The following is a 24,422-nucleotide window of genomic DNA, read 5'->3' as shown; positions in this document are numbered from 1 at the left end:
ACTAACATTCTTCAAGATTATTTTGTGTTCACAGTAGAAAATCATATAGAAAAAGTAATAGGCTAAATGATAACACAATTTTAATTTTTAAGGTCAACTATCCTTTTAAATATAATATGTGGGTCATTATATAATATGAATTCATAAAATATTTATAAAGCTATTGTTTGGTTCTTTTATAAATTAAAATATAGCTAAAAAGTGCTCTTTAAAATAGTTTTAGATTGATTGTAGCACCCCGTAGGACTTCCCAAAATGATTTCATGTCAACTGTCCAAAAAAATTACCAGATTCACTTTTTGTGTACACATATATTAACAGATTGGGCGTCATGAGAAACAGTGGAAGAGTTGGTTTGATCGAGAGGCACCAGAGGAAGAACCAATCCCAAATGCATATGACCAGGCTCTGGACTGTTTTAGGCGGCTACTCCTTATTCGATCCTGGTGTCCAGATAGAACCATCGCTCAGGTATGAATGAACCCATTTTGTCAATCCTCACATTGCATATTTCATATGCTTCATATGCTTACTTAATTTTTGTATCAGGCTAATTACTTGTTCTCCCATGTGTAATTGAAAGGCACGAAAGTACATCATGCACTCAATGGGGGAGAGATATGCTGAGGGAGTGATTCTGGACCTGGAGAAGACCTGGGAGGAGTCGGACCCCCGCACTCCTCTCATCTGCTTCCTGTCCATGGGTTCAGACCCAACAGACTCAATCATCGCCCTGGGCAAACGACAGAGAATTGAGACTCGTTACGTCTCAATGGGTCAGGGGCAGGAAGTTCATGCACGCAAACTTCTGCAGCACTCCATGGCTAATGTATGTTCATAATCAACCATTTTTAATGTTAAAATACTTGCTTCTATCCCAGCTTAATATGTAGAGACAACAATAAGTAAACCATTCATGGTTTGATTCCCCAAGTGTGAACACTAATGGCTCTGTTGTTCTGTTTGTTTGTGTATTCTGACACAGCAAAATACAGCAACATTAGCTCAGCCAATGCCGTGATTTTGGGGCCACATTATTTGCGACGCATTATAAGAATTTGCGACGCATGTTTGAAAAAATACATTTTTGCAATTCCATTTGATGGCCTTCTTATCTCTTTGTATTTGTGCTCAATGAAGTCTATATACTTGAAAACTTTATCTAAAACAAAATCTTACTTTTTTATACTTATCTTTTTTCCTATTAGGGAGGCTGGGCTTTACTTCAAAACTGTCATTTGGGTCTGGAATTTATGGACGAACTGATGGATACAATCACAGAAACAGACAGCATTCATGACACCTTCAGACTGTGGATGACCACTGAGGTCCACAGACACTTTCCTATCACTCTCCTGCAGATGTCAATCAAATTCACCAATGAGCCTCCACAGGGACTGAAAGCCGGACTTAAAAGGACTTATGGAGGTGAGTCTGGCCTCTCTGGATATTTAGTCTTTATTCAGCTGTCAGTTTTCCATATGGACTTGATTCCATGTCAACCTCAGGCTGTCTTAGGTGTTTTTTGTTTTTTTGTTTGTTTTTTTTTGTTTTTTTATTCCGCCTATTTGAGATGAAAGATTGTACCATCACTTGAGGTTACTAATGGATTTGAAACATTAATGAAACTATAGAAATCTGGACTAGATGATTATTTAAAGAGGAGCCTCATTATTCCAAGATCATGAAAAAAAAAAAAAAAACATATGTCTAACCCTAAAATTGGTAATGCCTAATAATATCTTCCAGGTATCAGTCAGGATCTTCTAGATGTGAGCAACATGGTACAGTGGAGGCCCATGTTGTACGGGGTGGCATTCCTCCATTCCACTGTCCAAGAGAGGCGAAAATATGGACCTTTGGGTTGGAACATACCATATGAGTTCAACCAGGCAGATTTCAATGCAACCATACAGTTTGTCCAGAATCACCTGGATGATATGGACATCAAGAAGGTGAGAGTTGCATTATAGAGCAGCTGTGTTCCTAAATCTTAAAAATTAACAAAATGAAATCAGCCAAATACATCATAAACTCATTTCAGAAAAGTTTTGTAAAGTTTACTTCAGCAAATCTGTTCTATAATTATACACCTTTAATTATGCCACATAAACTTAAAGCAGCCTAGGACTTAGGAGTCATTTCGAATTGGATGCTTGTTATGTCTTTCCACTGCTTTATTATTGAAGTATGACATGAACATAATCTTTTCCACCTCTGTGAGAAGGTCCTTTTACATAAAGTGTGTGTGTATGATTTACTGTGTCATCTTTGTCAAGGGTCTATGCAAAAAGTTGCCAAATAGACTCAGCACCTGGCATTTTAATTTGAATGAGTATTTTTACAGGGCGTGTCCTGGAACACTGTACGATACATGATCGGCGAGATCCAGTATGGCGGTAGGGTGACTGATGACTATGACAAGCGCCTCTTGAACACATTTGCGAAGGTGTGGTTCAATGAAAACATGTTCAGCCCTGATTTCCACTTCTACAAAGGCTACTGCATTCCCAGATGCAATAGTGTGGACCAGTATCTCCAATACGTTCAGGTGAGATAAAATGTTCCAATGAAACTGCTCAGTCTCTCTCTTTGGAGTCAGTACTATTTGTTCTACAGGTTTTGTCACTTTAGATGGAGGTGAGAAATTGAGGTGAGACTGTGTTGGCAGATAGACCATGGTGTATTACAACACTGCGGGCTGTTACCTGGTCAAGATCCACAGCAGAGTGACTCCAATAAACATTTACTATAAAATAAGCCAATACGGAGTACCAATACTTAGTTTTAAAAAACAACAACAACAACAACATTAAAATACTAAAATAATGCCAGGTAATGTAACAAATTGCTCCAAACAGAAACAAAGTCACTGCAACTCCTCAAGAGATAAATTATGCAACAGCTTTGCATAATGCAAATTACCTTTGCGATAGAAGTGTATAAGAATTACATTTACAATTATAAGCTGTTAATGTAAATTTCAAGTATATTTTCTTTACAAAGGTGTTCATTTTAGCTTTAGTGCAAGTTCTTATTTTCCTCTCTCTCAGAAGTCTCTGACAAATGTGTAGACAGTAAATGGTACCACTATACAGACCTACCATCATCCCCCTTTCAGCAAATGAGTTGAGGTGAACATAACATAGTAATTAATATTCATGACCCAAGTCGCATCTGGCACAGATTGTGCGTGCTGACAAAAAGTAAACTATCTGAAGACCAAAAGAAAAGTAAAAAAAATAATATGCATTTTTATACTTACAAAATAAAAACAATGAGAACAACAAAAAATGGCCCATCTTTCATCAACTGTAACATAACAAACACAGTGAATAAAGCTGATTCATCAGCCATGAAAATAGTACAGCTCAATCAAAACTACATATATACACTACCTCATAATATCTATTCTGGTGCCAAGAGGAACATAACCAGCCTTATTCCTGTTGTACATTAATGCCAGTGAGTCATGTAAAGCAGTGGTGTCCTCATGAGAGAAATAGTACAGCTGCCGGCAGAGTACGGCTAATCTTTATTCTGTCTGAGCTGATTGTGATGGATGTTTTTAGCCCCAACTCACAGCAGGATGATTCTCTCAGACATGGTTGTAAGAGCTGGTCTGTGCACTCACAGCGTACACGCCACAGCATTGTTCAGTATATAACACACAATGAGCTTATTACCATTAGTGAATGAAACCACACACAAAAGCTCCTGAAGAAACATGTAAGACGTTTTGCTTCAAAAAAGAATAAAGGGAGAAAAAAATGCATGTCCCGCTAGCTTACATTCAGCTGTTCAGTGTAAAATCTCTAAGCACGTGTTGTTTACAGAAGCTTTTGTTGAATGAAGATTATGATGAGTGAATGTATAATGCGAGATGACTTGTATTGCTGGTACACAACGATGTATGCTGTGTTAATCAACTAATAAACATCTTTAATGATGATTGCTCTTCAAAAAGGAAGAGAGATGTGGGAAAACATTCATCCATTTATTAAAACTGATACAAGATGCTTTCCTAGCTAATGTGAGTGAGCTCTCATAATGGTTGTTGATATCATGTGAAAATTGATCGCAAGACACATATCACTTTATTATTAGACTATTTGAATTTAGAATCCAAAAATAGACCTTTATACACTTAGAAAATACAACTCAGATTTAGTGTCCATGTCCTCAATGGAATATGACCAGACCTTATGACCAGACTTTATGACTATGATTAAGATTTTGCATGCATTACTGAATCATGTCTCTGTGGATAAATTTTAAAGGAATATTTTGAATTTAATACAAGTTAAGCACAAACACATTTGTGGCATGACTTTGTTGACCACAGACATTTTTTGACTCTTATACAAGAAGTAAATGGTCGACTTTGGAGATTTAAAAGGAGAAATGTGGAGCTTATACATGTTTAAAACACTTCAATTAATTATTCATTAAAAAAAAAAATGTGTGTATAGAGCTTAATTGTCCTTTTAAACACTTTTAGGTGGATTAACTAGTTATTTTGAACATATTTTTCACCTATATAAATTTAGATTCCTATTCCTTTTCTTGTATCCTTGTGTGAATAATAAAAGTTTACCAGCTTTACATGGTCATGACAATTACATTAATGTTTACACCAAGGTGCTTTGCTTTAACTACATTTTTTAACTGAGGGACAAATCAAAATAATACTCTTTGGTAACTCAATTTGGCTCTGTAAGCAACATCATAACTCATACCGAACCCAGAACATTCCTTTAACTAGGACTAAGAATTATTTTCTTTTTTGTCTTGTGAAGGGTCTCCCAACATATGACACCCCTGAGGTGTTCGGCCTCCACCCAAATGCAGACATCACCTACCAAAGCAAACTTGCCAAGGACGTACTAGACACTATCCTGAGTATCCAACCAAAGGACAGCTCCAGCGGAGGGGGAGAGACCAGGGAGGCGATTGTGGGTCGGCTAGCAGATGACATGCTGGAGAAACTGCCTCCAGATTTTGTACCATTCGAGGTAAAGCTTTAGACTGGGCAACAGTGATGCAGCAAAATTTTGTATAGTTGATAGAGAGAACTCAGAGCCCAATGGGAGCAAATGGCCTTTGCTGTCTGGAGCTCGAGTCCTGAGGGGACATTCTCAGGGTTGACGGATGGTGGTGAGGTCACAGACTGTCTGCACTAATGCATTTGTCTTTTTTTTGGAATTACAAATGTTCTAAAACCCAACTGCAGGTACTTATGAAACATATAGGCTGTAATTGGCTGCTACTCCCCTCTGATTATCCGCCAATTAACAAGCAGCAGGGGAAAAAAAACGTGCCTTAGGGTTCACATGGGCTTTTTGTTTTCATTATCTCTCACAGCAGACTGCAGAGAAGCAGATTTGTCTCAATCATGATCTTTTCTAAAATATTTAAAACCCATGCCCTGCTTTCTGGCAATTTTGAAACTCTATTATTAATAACAAAAGCAAAAAGAACGACTTTCTACATGTAAATAAAACATTGTGCCTTCTGCATCTACCATCCTGTTTAACCAGATGTAAAATGTGTTGCCAATTATGTCATGATGCACTTTACATTAAGCTATCACCACACAAAGCTGGCAGTAAACTGAATTTCATTGAAAAGAGTGTTTGTGTACATTTCCTGTTGTTCGTGGCAGCAGGAAACCATGTAATTGATGGAGAAGAGTTTTACAACTGGATATATTGTCCAGATGTGTGGTATATATATAAAAAAAAAAAAAAAAACTTTTGTCATTTAAAAGAGCCAATTTGGGAGTGTAGATCATGGTGGTGAAGCAGTAAAGTATGTCAGATTTCAGTAGTCTTCTGCATCCTCCAAAGCCTAGCGCTCAGAGAGGACACACATTGAGAAGTTGCACCCATGCAAACTCCGTCAATGCTAATATTTGTTATTGTCTCCGTTACCTGATTGACAATAAAAAAGAATGCAGATAGCGCAAACTAATAAATTACACAATCGGGGCGCAGTACAGCCTTAGTGAATGGCTTACACTGCTGAGCACTTGTAGAAAACTACGTTCTTCATTATTCATTCAAATTGCTTCATTTATCCAGGTCAAAGAGAGATTGATGAGCATGGGTCCCCTCCAGCCCATGAACATTTTCCTGCGGCAGGAGATTGATCGCATGCAGAGAGTGATTGTTCTGGTCAGGAACACGCTGAGTGACCTGAAGCTGGCCATCGATGGAACCATCATAATGAGCGAGAACCTGCGAGATGCACTGGACTGCATGTATGACGCCCGAATACCCGCACGCTGGAAAAAGGTTAGAGGCCATTGCCTGCCTTTCATGTGTGAAATGTATTGGACATACAATGTGCACACCAAAAACACAAACGCTGTTGGGAAGGGTTTTTTTTTTAAATAATGAGTTACGAGCCAAAGTTGCTAGTGTAGCTATGAATGTCCCAATTTATTTATGTGCAATTATTTCCTTGTTTAAGACTTTCGCTCATCTTCGTAACAGAAATGAAGATCTTTCTGATGTAATCTGAGAGCTGTCCCTCCATAGACAGCCTACGCAATTGCAACTTTGACGCTTCAAAAAGTTTTATAAAGTGATTGGAAAACTAATCGAAAGGGAACTCGAGCTGCGTCAGAGCGCTAGGGGAACGTTATACCCACGCCGCCATGCTAAGGGAAGTGCATGCCAACGTATGGCGATGACAACTGTCAGAATCAAGCAATTTCAAATGAAACGCCAGACCCACTCACCCTACGGGTCACAAATGAGCTGTCAGTGACAGCGCTCCCAGCGGTCAAAGCCTCAGCTATAAGCCTCAAAGTGGCCTCCATATTTTACATATGAAGGCCTGCCAGGCCGCACAAAGGCCTGGAACCAACAACTTCAACAGAAGAGGTCCCTTTTTAGGGAGCATGGCTTGGGGGCCCGAAGGCACCCCACCCAGTCACTTCTAAGGGAATGAAATCAACCCCTGAATGCCACCAGGGAGGCTGACCTGGCTTCTAGCTGAACTAGTAACCTAGTCTGCCAACAACCTGTCTGTTTCCTCAGAAACAGAGTCTCTTTACACAGAAGTCTCACAAAGAGACATCCAGAAAGAGGGACTACAGAAAGGTTAGTAGACCAACTCAAACCGGATCTCAGAGACGAGCATCCTGGAGAGCAGGACTCAGCGAAGTGCTATTGACCCTGGGAGTCAATATCCTGGGATCTACAAAGCACCTATGTTTCAAGGCGCTAAGGAGGCCGTGCACTCTAAAAAGGAACCCTCATGAGGGGAATGCTCACAGCCTAGGGCTGATCTAACTGGGAGACTTCGAGAGAACCCTTCAACCTCTGACCAGACTTAGGGAGCTAAGTACTCAAACCCACCCTCAGAATACAAGGAGAATACAAGCTCGACCTATTAGGTCGACCAGGCTATAGGCTAGAATACGAAGTTGAGCTAGGTTAGCCAAGCCAGCAACACGTAGTAGCATGCGGTCTCAGGGAGGCCAGAAAGGCCAACCATCTGACAACAAGACCTTGCTGACCGATACCCAACTGCTGGGGACTCGCATCAGGGAGGCCAACAGTGGCCAACTACCTGGTATCGAGTCTTGACTGGCAGAGAAGTAACCATACTATGGGGAATTCGCTTCAGAGGGGCCTACTAAGGCCAAACAAGAACCCCAAACTATACGGGTTTTGCCCACAGGGAGGCCCACCACGGCCTGCTACCTGACAGCAAATTCCTGCTAGCTTTCACATACCCAAAGTGCTGGGGACTCGCTCACAGGGAGGCCTGCTAAGGCCAGCTACCCGGAGCGTGTCTTGTTGCTACAACATCCACACTGATGGGGGCTCGCCACAGAGAAGCCTGCTAAGGCCTACTATCTGACGGCATATCAAAATAGCTACCAGAAAACCCATTTACTGGGGCTGTTAACAGGGAAGCCTGTTAAGGCCAGCTACCTGACAGCGCATGTGCTGGCTGCTAGGGGCCCAACATGGTGGGGACTTACTCTAAAGTGAGGCCTGTTAAGGCCTACTACCTTATAGCAAGTCTAGTAGCAGAGATAGTTTTACTATTCAGACAATGCCTGGGACCTATCACATCGCCAATGAGCAGTGTACTCAGTAAAAGCACTTTGTACCCTTTAAGCAAGGGGAGTACAAACATATGCCAACATGCCCTGGAGGAGGCCCACCTGGGCCTACTACTCCCGATGAGCACAGGCGTCAGCTCGTGGCAATGCTGAGCTGCAAGGGAGCGAACTAAATGACCAGCCCGTAGTGAAGGTCAAATACTGCTTGACCTGAGCCACAATGGTGCAGGGCAGATAAAACAGAGCTATAAGCGAAGTACTCAGAAAACACCTTGTTTTACAAGGGAGTACTATCTGCCTGACCCTGAGACGTACCAGGGTGGAGGCCAACCACCAAGACTCTACACATGACAGAAATTATATCTGTACTCAGCCCCAGGGGAATGGGGGCCTTTCATAGGAAAGCCACCTACTATCAACCCAATGCTTGAATGTCTAGTACAGCGGGCTAAAGAGGAACTTAACTTCTGAAATGCAGGCCGCAACAAAAGCATTTACTAATCACAAAATAGAAAAAGGAAACCTATCTATATAACATTTTCCATGTTTTATAGCGGTTGTACCGAATGACCTGATGTTTCGAGACATGCGTATGAGCAAGTGAAAACTTTAATTTTTCAGATAGTTAAGAGAGAGTTAGTTACTTTGCTTCACAACCATGTGGTCCTTTGCACGTGTCTGAATGTTGACATATCCTGTCACATGATATTGAACTCATGACACGATCCAAAATGGTCCCTTTATATTGGTTACTCCTATTGACATTAATGAAATTGATTTTTCTGGACATTCTTTCTCATAAAAAGCAATGACTTCTACACATAATTTTAATACTATTTTGCACTATGTTGATATATGATGTTATAAAATCATGCCAGAATAAAACATATATACATTTATTACATTTTAAGATATTTTAATCACAAATGAAATGGCTGTATTGGCCTTTGGACAGTTAAACCGAATGACCTTTTGACACTTGAAAAAACCTTTATATGTAGCAAAATATAATTAAAACCTTTTGGATTCAATAAAAGTGATCAAGTTGTACTACCTTACATACTTTGGATGTCATATCTTTGTTATTTATTATTATTAAGGCCTTTGGACAAAAAAATGACCCGTCATGACCCATATACCAGTTGGACTATTTAACTACACTTTTTAGTATAGATCATAAGATTTTGGAGCTATTTATATGTGTTTTACAAATTACATTTTGAAATCAACACAGTATTTGTACTTATGTTCCCGTATATGTTCCCTTTAGTTTATGAAATTATGTATTGTAATGATTGTCCTGTAAACTGTATTGTTAAGCTTTTATGAGCTGTGATGAAATGGTTACTGGATCTAAGGACCATCATCTTGAATGTGAAACATCAAACCCAGAGGTGTTTGGCTCAAGTTTCTCAAACACCTCGTCATCTCAACTGCAGCACAACAGATTTATTTAACTCTGCTTTTCATATGCTACTCAAGCTGAGCAAATCATGAGCTAATTGAAAATGCCTCCTGAATAGCAATCAGGCTGTAACTTACCCTGTATGTGCACACGTGTTTACGTGTGAATTTAAAGTGCCTGTTGCATTTGTTTGTGCGTGTATATGCTCTGTCTTGTACTTTCACACTGTGTAGGCCTATTCAAAGCGTATCCATGGTCGTATGAAACGTTTTCCTTGGAACACAAAAAGGGAAATTTTGAGGAATGTTTATACTTTTTCCTGGCAAAAAAGACAAAAACATCAAAATAAAAGCACCATAAAAGTAATCCTCTAAAAGTGGTCTATATTACAAGTCTTCTGAAGCCATACAACAGCATTCTGTGCTGAACAGACAGACATTTAAGTTGTTATTCACTAAAAATCTTTCCCTCTGTCGTTGTCATAATCATTATCTTTCGTGTAAAGACTTATTTGACATTAAAATCTTCACATAAAGAGCTCTTTGATCTACTTTATGGTGTTTTTTTTAGTCATTAGTGCTTAACTGCCCAGAGCAGGGTGACAACCTTATCTTGTGTGTATCTGTGTGTGTCGGCAGGAGTTCTACCATGAGCCATATGCCTCAAGCATCTCTGAAAGATCTGGATTTGCTAAGTGTCACTCTACCTTTGTACGTGTTAACTGTGGTTCTGCTCAGCTAACTTTCTGCATATGTGTGTGTGTGTGTCTGTGTCTGTATGCAGGCCTCCTGGGCTTCTACAACATTGGGGTTTTGGTTCACAGAGTTGCTGGAGCGTAACCGGCAGTTCCACTCTTGGATTTTTGAGGGACGACCCAACTGTTTTTGGATGACAGGCTTCTTCAACCCACAGGGCTTCCTGACAGCTATGAGACAGGTGGGTATCTATCACATGAACACTTCTGCTAAATGCATACTTGTACTCATTTCCCTCCTGATCTGTTGATCTGATCTGTTTTCCTCTACAACAAGTTTTAATTTTGTCCTTTATGAGGTAGATTTTAACCCTATAAAGCCTAGAGTGTCATTGTATGTATATTTGTTATTCAAATTTCTAAGGCCTTCAAATTATCAACATGATCAAAACTTTGCTGCAACAACCTGTTGTACACTATCTAACATGCCTGCTGCCCTCTGAGTTTATATTTTTTAGCAAGTAATGGTAAGTGGTATTCAACCATTGATTTTTATAAAGAAAACTTAAGAATAATTTTTATGCTGTTAGCAATATTTCAAGATAAACACTTAGTGAAAGCAACTTGGGTTTATTTGATTATCCATAAATCATGTTTTAGAAAAACCATGTTAAAATTGTGTATCAAATGTGATGCATCATGATTTTGAGGAACATTTACATCTCTTAATCCTCGTTTTGCAGTGCATTATGTTTCGCACCCCACAGCTCAAACAAACCTTTCAGTTGTGCTGGATTAAAGAATAGGATACAGGAGAAGGAAGTTCAACACTCTTATTTTTAAATCTAATCTAAAGTAATTTTTGTTTATTAGTATGGTTGAATTAGATCATTGAAGGTCAGCAGCAAAGACATTGGTTAATAAAGTGAGATTAAATACATGAAGTATATTACGTGGCTTATCCGTAAATGTACATTTATGACACGTTTTTTGTTAATCAATCCAGGACAACAGATAACAGGTGTGACTGTTATGCATCATTAATCCATCGCATAGCAACATGCCACGGAAAATCCCATTTAAAGCCACGTGAGACGCTTTTATCAGCAGAACTAAATGCTGGATGAATGAGTATGAGCCATACTTATGGCTCATATAGTATGATAAAGGCTCAGTAAAAAAGTTTTTTCTTCTGTTTTAAAAAATATATATATTATTTTGTATGTCAGGCTTTACTGGATTAAACTGAATATTGATGCATCCTGTTTGAATTTGTTTGATGTTTTACACCAAATACGATAACGTTATGCCAGACATCTGTGTTAAATGTTCTCTAAACATACATGTTTGAGTGGCAGATTAGTTTCCAAATGCATGTTATCCCTAAAGGAATCAATAATAGTGAGTTTAGAAATGTTTTGGGCTGTGAGGGAACAGCACAGTGGGGTGCATTCTAGCTAATGTCTTGGGGGTAGACAGCTTGCATGAAACAGGATTCTTTTAATTAATATTGGGCGCACATCCTGTTTTCTGTTCTCAGCTGTGTTTCTGTGCCAGCACCTGCAGCTCTGAGAATAAACTTAGGGAAAGAACCCAGATGCTTCATATCAGTCAGAGCTAAAAATGCTTGATTATATATATAGTGCCCTTCATAAGTATTGGGACAGTAAGGACAAAATTGCTCTGTTAGCTGTGGTGTCAAGACATCTATAAAAATGATTAAAAGATTAATATGAGGCAGAAGTACAGAATGTCACATTTTATTATTGGCTGTTTCAACACAAAATGTTTTACCAACTACGAAGTACAGCACTTTTTCGGTTTCATCCCTCTGCCTAATGTGAGCGTAAGTATTGGGTAACAGTTTAACTTTTATGTAAAAGCTAATATTTATTTGTAAATCCCTTGCAAGCAATCACAGGAGTGAGTCTGTGACCCATAGACATCACCAGACTCTTGGTTTCACACTTTAAAATGATTTTCCAGGCCTTTAATACAGCCATTTTCAATGGTTGCTTGTTTTGGGGAGTCACTGCCTTTAGTCTCCTCTTCAGCTGGTGAAATGCATGTTAAATAGGATTTAAATTGGGAGATTGACTTGGAATGTCCAGTTTGGAATGTCCTGAAAAAGATAGATACCACTGGCAAGCTTCAGAAACCGACAATGACCAGGTCAGCTGAGAAAATCAACAGCAGTTGATGATAGGCTATGAAATGATGATGGGGCTATGAAAAAAACTCTAAAATAACTGTCAGTAAAATCACCAGCAACCTTCAGAAAGCTGGGGTGATGGTCTCACAATCTGCTGTTCACAGGAGACTTCACCAACAGAATTACAGAGGATACACAGCAAGATCAAACATCTGCAAAAACACAAAGATGAGCCAGTAGAATTTTAGAAAAGTGTTTTATGGATAGATGAGACAAATATTAACCTTTGTCAAAGTGGGAAAGCAAAAGTGTGGAGAAAAAAAATTAACTGCAAATGATCCAAAGCATACAACCTCATCTGGAAATCATGGTGGAGGTAGTGTCATGTCATGGGCATGCGTGTCTGCCTCTGGAACAGGCTCACTCATCTTTATTGATGACTTATTCAATGATGGCAGCAGAAGAATGAATTCAGAAGTGTACAAAAGAATCTTGCCTACCAGTGTTCAAGAAAATGCCACCAGACTCACTGGAAAGTGCTTCATATGGCAACAGGACAATGACCCAAAACACTAGTACTACCAACTTAATCAAGGAGATTATCATGGTAAAGAAATTTTGGGTCTTAGATTGGCCAAGTCTACAGATTTAAATCCTATTGAACAAGCATTTCATCAGCTGAAGAGGAGACCAAAGGCAGAAACTACCCAAAACAAGCAACTGTTGAAAATGGCTGTATTAAAGGCCTGGAAAAGCATTTTAAAGTGTGAAACCAAGAGCCTGGTGATGTCTATGGGTCACAGACTCACTACTGTGATTGCTTGCAAGGGATTTACAACTAAATATTAGCTTTTAAACTTTTACATTTGCTTTAAATTAAACTGTCCCAATACTTATGCTCACATTAGGCAGAGGGATGAAACTCTAAAAGTGCTGTACTTCTTAGTTGGTAAAACATTTTGTGTTGAAACAGTCAATAATAAACATTCTGTACTTCTGCCTCATATTAATCTTTTAATCATATTTATAGATGTGTTGACACCCACAACACAGCAATTTTGTCTTCACTGTTTCAATACTTATGGAGGGCACTGTGTGTATATATATATATATATATATATATATATATATATATATATATATATAATATATAGTGCCCTCCACAATTATTGGCACCCTTAGTAAATCCTTAGTAAATATGAGCAAAGGCGGCTGTGATAATAAATCTGCATTGTTTATCCTTTTGATCTTTCATTCCAAAAATTCACAAAATTCTAACCTATCATTGGAAAAGCTCATCATGAAATAAATGTTTTTCTCTAGTTCACGTTGACCACAATTATCGGCACCCAATTATTGCAACGTCCTTTTCCCAAGATAACAGCTCTAAGTCTTCTTCTAAAATGCCTGATGAGTTTGGAGAACACCTGACAAGATATCAAAGACCATTCCTTCATACAGAATCTCTACAGATCCTTCAGATTCCCAGCTCCATGTTGGTGCTTCTTCTCTTCAGTTCACTCCACTCATTTTCTTTAGGGTTCAGGTCAGGGGACTGGGATGGTCATGGCAGAAGCTTAATTTTGTGCTCAGTGACACATTTTTGTGTTGGTTTTGATGTTTGTTTTGGATCATTGTCCCGATGGAAGATCCAATCACAGCCCATTATAAGATTTCTAGCAGAATCAGTCAGGTTTTGATTTTTTATCTGTTAGTATTTGATAGAATCCATGATGCCATGTATATGAACAAGATGTCCAGGACCTCCAGCAGAAAAATAGGCCCACAGCATTAAAGATCCAGCAGTATATTTAACCGTGGGAATGGGGTACTTTTTATCCATGTGTGCACCAAACCCATCTAGTGGGTTTGCTGCCAAAAAGCTCTTATTTTAGTTTCATCTGACCATAGAACCAGGTCCCTTTTGAAGTTCCAGTCGTGTCTGACAACTGAATATGCTGGAGATTGTTTCTGGATAAGAGCAGAGGATTTTTCTTGAAACCCTCCCGAACAACTTGTGGGGATGTAGGTGCTGTTTGATGATTTTTTTTAAGGCTTTTTGAGACTCAAGACTCAACTAATCTCTGCAATTCTCCAGCTGTGATCCTTGGAGAGTCTTTGTCCACTCAAACTCTCCTCTTCACCGTGCATTAGGACGATTTAGACACACGTCCTCTTCCAGGCAGATTTGTAACATTTTCAGTTGATTGGAACTTAATTATTGCCCTGATAATGGAAATGGGGATTTTCAATGCGTTAGCTTTTTTCTTATAGCCATTTTCTCTTTTGTGAAGCTCAACAATCTTTTGCTGCACATCAGAACTATATTCTTTGGTTTTTCTCATTGTGATGAATGATTAAGGGAATTTGACCTTTGTGTTTACACATATTTGTACTAAAAAATGTAAATATGAATGGGAATATACTTCAGAGATATTTTACTCATAAGAATTTCTAGGCGTGCCAATAATTGTGGCCAAAATGTATTGGAGAACTATGTAAACTATGCAGATTTATTTTCACAGCCGCCTTTGCTCATATTTACTAAGGGTGCCAATATTTGTGGAGGGCACTGTATGTATATATACAGAAACACAGCTGAGAACAGAAAACAGGATGGGTGTCCAATATTAATTAAAAGAATCTTGTTTCATGCAAGCTGTATGGATCTGTCGCTTTAATTGAAGGGCAGGGTAGGCGTTTAATCTGGTTTGAGTGGAATTGCAGCACATTTTGTGTGAATTATATTGAATTACTTATATATACATACATACTGTAGATAACACACCCACCCACCCACCCACACACACACCCACCCACCCACACACCCACACACCCACCCACCCACACACACACCCACCCACACACACACACACACACACACACACACACACACACACACACACACACACACACACACACATATATATATATTAATTATTCTTTTTAGTTATATTATAGAAGGTTCTTTGTTTTTCATTTATTTTGAGTTACTTTGTAATAAGTTACAAGCAGATCTACACATTAATCATATCACTAACTTGACAGGAGATCACTCGTGCTAACAAGGGGTGGGCGTTGGACCGTATGGTTCTGTGTAATGAAGTTACTAAATGGATGAAGGATGACATTACACAGCCTCCTTCAGAGGGGGTGTATGTCTATGGCCTCTACCTGGAAGGGGCCGGATGGGACCGCAGGAACTGCAAGCTTATTGATTCCAAACCCAAAGTACTGTTTGAGATGATGCCTGTGGTCAGGATGTACGCAGAGAACAATGGTGAGTTTTATATATAAATAGAATACTTTAATAATGCTATAAAGGGATAGTTCACCCAAAAATGAAAATTATCCCATGATTTACTCAAGGTTTATAATGGTTGTGAATGCTAATCCAAATTCTGAAGACAAAAAAAAAAAAAAATGCATCCATCCATTAAAAAAATAAATCCATATGACTCCAGGGGGTTAATAAAGGCTTTCTGAAGCAAATCGATGTGTTTGTGTAAGACAAGTATCCTTATTTAAAACTTTATCAAGTAAAATAACAACTACACGTTGTACGCCATGGCATTGTGTAGTACGTCATGGCATTGTGTACTATGTCGTGGAAGTTAATGCTTTTTGGACGTACGTCGAATGCATATGGCTGTCGCGCCAGTGAACTATCCCTTTACGAATTCTTCAATACTTTAAAATGCAAAGACAAACAGCAAACATTTGGTAAAACTGTAAGGGAATCATTTAAAATAAAGGAGTAGAACAACAAAATGGCATTTAAAACAGATGGATAACCTTCTGAAGTTCCATTAGAAATAAATAACAAGGAAGAGATGAAAACTAAAAAAGTGGCATGTTGTGTGGCACTCTTTTGTGGACCCAATATTATAGTTCAAAGTCTGTCACATCAACTATATGATTAATTTCCAATATACAGTTTTTGGTTGAAGAATATTTCTAGATTACCACCTATAACCAGCCACTTCTAACTATATCTATATTTGGCTAAAATAGTAGAATGCTAGTGTATGCTAATCATATAAAGTCACAATTATGACTTTTTATTCTGTAATTGCGAGTTACAAAGTCCAAATTGCGCCATAAACTTGCAATACTGAGAAAAAAAAATCGAGAAAAATAAAATTCAGAATGAGATGGAAAAAGTAGCAGTTACCTTACTTTTCATTCTGTGATGGAGACAAGCTTCGATTGATGTATTTGTAGTAAAAGCGTGCAAAACATTGCATTAATTTTGTATATGAACCTAATCGTTATCTTTTCTCAGGTGTCAAAGATGCTCGCTTGTATTCAAGTCCAATATATAAGAAACCTGTTCGAACAGACCTGAACTACATCGCAGCTGTTGACCTGAGAACCAGTCACCCTCCAGAATACTGGATCCTGAGAGGAGTGGCCCTCCTGTGTGACGTCAAATAATCAGGTCAAACTCTAGTTTAGGGTTAATTCTTACTATGAACTAGTTGCTTATTAGCATGCATATTACAGGATATTGGCTTCTTATTTACTTATAAAGCATATTAATGCCTTATTCTACAAGACCATATTCTACATCCCTTAATCCTACCCAATACCTAAACTTAACAACTAACTTACTAACAGTATTAATATAATAAGCAGTAATTATGCGTGTATTGAGGCAAAAGTCATATTTAATAGTTAGTTAATAGTGAGAATTGGACCCTAATCTAAAGTGTGACCAATAATCATCTTTTAAAATGATTGAATACAAAAGTTTACTGATGGCTTTCTGATCTTTTTCTGTATTTTTACTGATGTTTACCCTGATCACCTGAATAAAAACATGTACAGCTCTCTATAGAACCATATATAAGGTTTCTAAGAATCACAGCAGGAGCCTTGATATCTAAACCATCATAAATATTGTCAAGTTGTACATCGTCATATGGTTTTCTGAGTGCCTCTCAAGACCATCTGCTGTGTCTCGTCTTTAAATGTATGAACCTGTGGATTAAAGGCCAAATGTAAGCCTGCTGATTAACAGCCCAGCTGAAGCGTATTCATGCTTGTCCTACAGTAAACAGTCTCGTGTGTACAAGTCAAGGTTGGTTTGAGCTGTGGAAGAGATTTACCTAAGCCCATTTTCAACCTCTTCAGCAAACACCATTTATTCTGGGATGCAGTATAACAGGTGTAAAACTGTCAGAAAATGATTTTAAGATTCAGAGTTATTTTTCATCTCTGCTAAAGAGAACTGGGGCCTCATTTATAAAATGTTGCACAGAAACCATCCTAAATTTGTTCTTACGATCATTTCTCCGATGTGCGTATGTGTGATTCATAGAATGAACGTACACACAGAAAACGAGCGTACGCCTCTTTTTCAGATGTGAAATCTATAAATCGCAAATGATCTTGAACTTGTGCGCAGCTGAATAGTTTCAGTTCTCCGCGTTTTAAATGACACTAAATTAATGTAATTTACATTTAAAAGATCACCAGTCATCGTCCAAATCCTTGGCGAACGGCAAGAACAGCTTAGATTTCCAAAAACCTGCAGTAATCTGACCAGGAAAAGTGTGTACGTCTGCTCAGACCCTGACGTGTCTCTAAGCACTTTTCCACGTCAAAGACCGTTTTTATAAATATGAGCGTTGGTGTGGATTTAAGCGTACGCACACTCTAAGATCAAATCTGTGCGTACACACGCTTTATAAATGAGGCCCATGGGCGGCGTCCAAAATCACATACTTCAGGCGAAAAACAGTATGTGACAAAAAAAGTATGTCCTAACTCACAGTGCTCATAAAAGAGTAGACAAAAAGTACCCAAATGACCAACTACATCAGTTCAGATGAGATTCTGAAGTGTGCATACAATGGGCACTTTACTATCCAATGAGGCAGCAGGAGAGAATTTATGAATGGCCAGCAAAGTGACACAACTGATAATGACAACATGGCGAATATAGTGTGTCCAGATTACATTCATATCGCACACACATACTATATAAAGCATACTTTTTTTTTTTTTTAGCACTCACAAAGTACTTAAACCCCTATTCAAGAGAGTATAAGATTTTGGATGCAGCCATTGTCCATATATAGTTTATTCACAGTCACCGAAATTATTTTTTGTGTCAAATGTCATCCTAGCACAGAAAAGAGTTGACAAATTCAAATAAATTTGTAATTTTTTCTAAAGAAATTACATTCTGTCACATGAAACATGAAGACAATGTGTCTTTTCGTAAGAGCAAGATCGACTTAGCTAATGATGAAGAGAATTTTATGAACAGTATGAAGAATTTAAACTTTCACACAGCATGAGCTCATTGTAATTAAAATAGCTAAATAAAATACAAATAGCTAATATATCAATGTGCAAGTAAATTTCTACAGGTCCACAACAAGAAAAACCTGTATGTATTCATTTAAAATGAAAATGCTTTATATATATATATATATATATATATATATATATATATATATATATATATATAAACTACATATAATTAGTATTATTAGATGTTACACTAGCTGTAAAGCAGATAAAGGCAACGTACAAAAATATCAAAGTGGAACAAATTAAATCATCACCTGATGGAAATCTACATCTCTTGAATGTATAATTATAAAGAATCTAATTTTGTCCATCTCTAAAAATAAAGCATAGTTCTCTAAAACTCTTTAAATTTGAAATGTCACAGACAGGAAATGATTCAGAGATGTCACTGTGATCACAGCTGCTCGGTTCAAGTTACTATAGCTTTGTGGAACTGTCCCCAGGAAAATAGAATACAGAAATGTGACATTTTCTGTGTATGCTGTCTTTAATATTTGTAACAGACATTTTAAAAGCTTGATTTTAATAAAAACTCTTGAAAGAAATGGTCTTGTACAGCTCTTTATCTTATCATTGAAATTTAATTTCATAAAATCATTTTAAGCCAACATCCTGTCATCTCACAGCAAAGCGGTCCTTGGTTTGAGTCCCGGCTGAGCCAGGGGACCTTTCTGTGTTGGCATGGGTACTCCAGTTTCCCCGAAAAAATTCCTGTGATGGATTGTCCTGCCATCTGTCCAGGGTGTTTCACTGCTTATGGTCTGAGATCCCTGTGACCCCACTTAGATCAACAAGATCCATCCATTTTCTGTCCTAACTTCTAAAATGAAAAAGTTATTGTGCGCAGTTTAGAGCCAAAGATACGGACACTTTAAGACCTCCTTCATTTATCCAACTACAACGGAACAGTTAATACATTAAAGGGGTAAATATAAAGTTCAAACAAACTACTTGTAGTGCTGTTTCAGCTGATATTTTATCCACTTGGGACAATTATGCAATAGAGAAAATGTACAAACACTTCTCAGGACTTGACGGCAGTGTTCCAGCACCATTTCACATAGAAGGCGCAACTAGACAGTGCACCTTATGTTAATGAAATACATAAAGGGAAATATTCATTATGAATGAAAACATGACACAGACATACAAACATAGAATACTATATTACATTCACAACTTTCATAGGGATATGGCGCTACTGTCCAAAGCTACATCTATACGCCAATGGTGTAAATATGTCACACATATCATGCACAGCATGTCAGTGACGCCACACAGAAAAGTTTAAGTACTAGCTTATTCCTGTAATCTGCCCTACAGTATATCAAAAACCCTTAATGTCAATCATAAAAATAAAGATGCCCTCAGAAAGACAAGTACATATAAAGTTTAATGAAGTTTTTACAAAAGAAAAAGAATGGTGATAAAACATCAAAACACTTTTTGTTATATTTGATTTTCTTACAAAATAATTGCTACCATATTTACAGTACCCTGTGCTCAGACCTTGCCTATGAGATACGGTAGAAATGGTATCACTTTCAATACATCCAATATTTCGTGCATCTAAAGACTAGGCACAATTATTTACAAATGTCTCTTTTATTCCTGTTTGTGGATGTCTGCAGTTCATTGCTCGTGTGTTGCTATGATTCATGGCATTACATTCCCCTGGGATAAAGACCGGCTCATCTCAGTGTGTACAAAGTATGTTTTGAGCTCTCCTTTCCCTTTCACATTTATAATTCCTCTGCATGTGCACATGTAGCCTAAAGTGTGCAAGATAACACTCGTCTCTTCTGTAACCTGCAAACATACACACACACAAAGGAATTAAATGGATTAATGAGTCATTGCACTGCACATTGTTCAAAGCATGAGCAATTTTTCTATCTAGAATCCCACTGGTTTTACTTGGAGAGTTACTTTACCTCTAATCAAATATCTATTAAAAGGACTTGAGGCACTTTAAAGATTGTAAATCAACAAGAAGTACTATAAGGTTGTGTATATTTTATAAATTTCACAAATATAGTACATTAAAAAACATCTTATCTTACTTGTATTTTTCCCAGCACTCCTGTGCTGTCCATTCTGCTTGCGACATTCACTGTGTTGCCCCAGATGTCATACTGCGGTTTCTGTGCTCCAATCACCCCAGCTATCACAGGTCCATGATTAATACCTGCAGATGGATGATTATATACAGGTTACTGTAAATGACATTTACAGTGGGTACGGAAAGTATTCAGACCCCCTTAAATTTTTCACTCTTTGTTATATTGCAGCCATTTGCTAATATCATTTAAGTTCATTATTTTTCCTCATTAATGTACACACAGCACCCCATATTGACAGAAAAACAGAATTGTTGACATTTTTGCAGATTTATTAAAAAAGAAAAACTGAAATATCACATGGTCCTAAGTATTCAGACCCTTTGCTGTGACACTCATATATTTAACTCAGGTGCTGTCCATTTCTTCTGATCATCCTTGAGATGGTTCTACACCTTCATTTGAGTCCAGCTGTGTTTGATTATACTGATTGGACTTGATTAGGAAAGCCACACACCTGTCTATATAAGACCTTACAGCTCACAGTGCATGTCAGAGCAAATGAGAATCATGAGGTCAAAGGAACTGCCTGAAGAGCTCAGAGACAGAATTGTGGCAAGGCACAGATCTGGCCAAGGTTACAAAAAAAATTTCTGCTGCACTTAAGGTTCCTAAGAGCACAGTGGCCTCCATAATCCTTAAATGGAAGACGTTTGGGACGACCAGAACCCTTCCTAGAGCTGGCCGTCCGGCCAAACTGAGCTATCGGGGGAGAAGAGCCTTGGTGAAAGAGGTAAAGAAGAACCCAAAGATCTCTGTGGCTGAGCTCCAGAGATGCAGTCGGGAGATGGGAGAAAGTTGTAGAAAGTCAACCATCACTGCAGCCCTCCACCAGTCGGGGCTTTATGGCAGAGTGGCCCGACGGAAGCCTCTCCTCAGTGCAAGACACATGAAAAAACACCCGAAGGACTCCAAGATGGTGAGAAATAAGATTCTCTGGTCTGATGAGACCAAGATAGAACTTTTTGGCCTTAATTCTAAGCAGTATGTGTGGAGAAAACCAGGCACTGCTCATCACCTGTCCAATACAGTCCCAACAGTGAAGCATGGTGGTGGCAGCATCATGCTGTGGGGGTGCTATGGGATTTATATATATCTATTTATGCAGCAGCAGCATATCTTACAGCATATCTTACATGCCATTGATCTTTCTTTGCTGAAGCCATTCTTTTGTTTATTTAGATGTGTGTTTTGGATCATTGTCATCATCATTCTTTTTTTGCCCTAAAAAATAAGCTGAACTTGTCCTATAGGCTGTTGTTGTCATTTGCACAAAATTAAGTATCAACCATCTAGTGATGCCCCTGACGAAAAGTTATTAAAAGGTTTGGCCCATAATTACTATTTGTTTGCTCAGGGGGCTAACAGCACTTTCTAACAGATTAGCCATTTATATCAATAGGAATGATAGATGAAGGCTGTAAAACTAATGTTGTCCACCAGAGGATAAAAAAATCCCTTTAGGTCTCTGTGAAAATGGTTCAATAGACTTACTACTAAAAAAAGCATAGAAATTCACATAGTTTAATAGAGTTCTAAATCTGCATTCTCCAAAATGGATAATAATATCATTAAATGTTACATTCATTTTTATATATCCTAATGATATTGAAAACATTTGTTTAAAACTCAATGCAAAACTCAAGCATTTTTACACCAATAATCGTAATCTTTTGTTTTCACTCACCGACTCTGAGTTTGAAGTCATTGAAGGAATGTTTATTGATGACATCAAGCTTTCCCACCAGTGCAAAGGCAAACTCCACCATGGTACCAATGTGCATGTACTGCCTGTCATGCTCCTACAAACACAAACAGCAAAAACAATGGGTTACACATTATTTCAATAATCCACTATAGACATTCTACTAACTATAAGTAACTTTGCAACTGCATGTCAACTAACTTATTAATTTGCAACTTCATGTCAACTAACTCTCATTAGAGTATTAGTAGACTGTTAGGGTTAATAGAATAAAATGACATGCACTTGCAAAGTTACTTATAGTCAGTAGAATGTCTGTTGGGGGAGCATCAAAATAAAGTGTTAGCAGATATTAAGCAGACAGTCTACTAATACTCTAATTACTGGCAGTTGACATGTAGTTGCAAAATTACTTAAAGTTAGAAGAATGTCTAAAGTGGACTATCGAAATAAAGTGTTACCAAACAATGAACGACTTCCTTCGCATATCTTAATTAACAGTGTAGAGTTGGACTCTATTAGATGAGTAGATGAGTAAAAGCAGACCAAGTCAAAGTCAAGACTATTTATCGACTGATTCCATACATTCCTGATACCTGTGTATATTCTGGCCCCGGGCTGGCATTAAGCCCAGTGGCTGCCATATATGTGCTTCCGATGGTCTTTATCTTCTCCACTCCACTGAACTTTGGCTTCGAGAGCAACTACACAGGAAAGACAACATAACCATAGCAGAGTTAACATCAAACAAACCATCAAAACTGCTTTGAGAAAAAGGACTGCATCATGGTAATAACATTTCTTTTTTTGACATAATAAGATGAATTTCATGGGCGAATGCAATTCCATAGCAAACAAGCAGACTTTACACACGACAGTAAGTTCAAAGTACACTTCAATGGGAAAAAGTTCAAGAGTAAAAAAAGGAGCTTTTTTTCTACAAAATACATGAAGCGATACGTTACCTCATCAAAGTCTGCAATGATCTCGTTGAGTAGTCTGAGGCACTCAAGACCCTCCTTGTTTACGTCTGATTCTGTGTAGAACTCTTTGAAGTCCGGGATAGAAGCAAACATCACACACACCAGGTCATATGATTGGTGATACAGATCCTGTCATTCACAGAGGAAAAGGAAGCTCAGGGTATGAAGACTGACTTTCAAACTGAACAAAAAGAAAACATTATTTAAAAAGTGTAATCTCAACCTATTTTCCTTCAAAGCATTAGAAGAAAACAACTCCTGGCAGTTGTCAAGTACTATGCATCTAAATTCAAGTTATAGTTGGATGTGCTTTTAATCGTATCACAAGTTTTTTTACGCTGGTCAAGTATGTACTTTTAAGCATGATGTATAAAGGACATATTACAACTTTGCAGTGTAAGAAGTCCTATGTTTTCCTGATGTACCATAGTATTGTGGTACCTTTGAAGTACAGAATCTCAGACTATTTTCAATATGTTATGAATCTGGATGCATACCTCCTAAGACAAACAGTATACAAATTGCAGTACAGCCAAATCTTAAATTGCTCTTTCCATCTACATTCTCACCTCATTCTTCCAGTTCCTGGCCAGGAAGTGCTCTGCTACATGGGCTGGCAGAACATTCTCCAGCAGAACGCGATTGAGATTCTCCATGGTCTCTATCTCCTCACATTCCTTCTTGAATTTGTTCTTCCAAAGGAAATCCAACCTACAGTAATATTCATTCTGTTACAAGAGGACACAGAGGTAAAGAGACTGGAGGTCACAGCGCTATTTCAGTTACAAACACCACACAGAGCATCTATATTTTTAAAAGAAAACTTTATTCTCAACACACAACATTTACATAAATACATATACGCAATGATGCTTTTGAAACATGAGCTGGCCCCATCAATCTCATCAACTGTGCATTTTGTTTCTTTGTTTTTTGGAAGAATATTCTTATATTCA

General features: G+C 38.0%; 2 protein-coding genes across 6 annotated transcripts in view; one reads left to right on the top strand and one right to left on the bottom strand.

The window, feature by feature from the left end:
• The window catches only part of dnah5 (dynein, axonemal, heavy chain 5), a 138,132-nt gene extending 119,146 nt beyond the window's left edge, over positions 1 to 18,986 (top strand). Inside the window, 10 exon segments of the mRNA XM_051865331.1 lie at positions 322 to 471; positions 584 to 829; positions 1,209 to 1,428; positions 1,750 to 1,955; positions 2,348 to 2,551; positions 4,800 to 5,015; positions 6,084 to 6,296; positions 10,272 to 10,424; positions 15,383 to 15,614; positions 16,620 to 18,986. Of these exon segments, the coding sequence (XP_051721291.1) occupies positions 322 to 471; positions 584 to 829; positions 1,209 to 1,428; positions 1,750 to 1,955; positions 2,348 to 2,551; positions 4,800 to 5,015; positions 6,084 to 6,296; positions 10,272 to 10,424; positions 15,383 to 15,614; positions 16,620 to 16,771 (1,992 nt within the window). The 3' untranslated portion in view covers positions 16,772 to 18,986.
• Positions 18,987 to 20,032: 1,046 nt separating this feature from the next.
• adcy2a (adenylate cyclase 2a) overlaps positions 20,033 to 24,422 on the bottom strand; it is a 121,249-nt gene continuing 116,859 nt past the window's right edge. For all 5 annotated transcript variants that reach the window (XM_051865312.1, XM_051865313.1, XM_051865311.1 and 2 more), the window contains 6 exons: positions 24,036 to 24,194; positions 23,449 to 23,595; positions 23,080 to 23,187; positions 22,466 to 22,580; positions 20,722 to 20,846; positions 20,033 to 20,467 (listed from right to left, as the gene is read on the bottom strand). In XM_051865312.1, the coding sequence (XP_051721272.1) occupies positions 20,315 to 20,467; positions 20,722 to 20,846; positions 22,466 to 22,580; positions 23,080 to 23,187; positions 23,449 to 23,595; positions 24,036 to 24,194 (807 nt within the window). In that variant the 3' untranslated portion in view covers positions 20,033 to 20,314. The remainder of the gene's footprint in view (positions 20,468 to 20,721; positions 20,847 to 22,465; positions 22,581 to 23,079; positions 23,188 to 23,448; positions 23,596 to 24,035; positions 24,195 to 24,422) is intronic.

Source organism: Ctenopharyngodon idella, chromosome 16 (assembly GCF_019924925.1).
Source record: "Ctenopharyngodon idella isolate HZGC_01 chromosome 16, HZGC01, whole genome shotgun sequence".
Taxonomy (NCBI): Eukaryota; Metazoa; Chordata; class Actinopteri; order Cypriniformes; family Xenocyprididae; genus Ctenopharyngodon; species Ctenopharyngodon idella.
The sequence above is the reverse complement of the archived record's forward strand: the minus strand, read 5'-3'. Positions and strand labels throughout refer to the sequence as shown.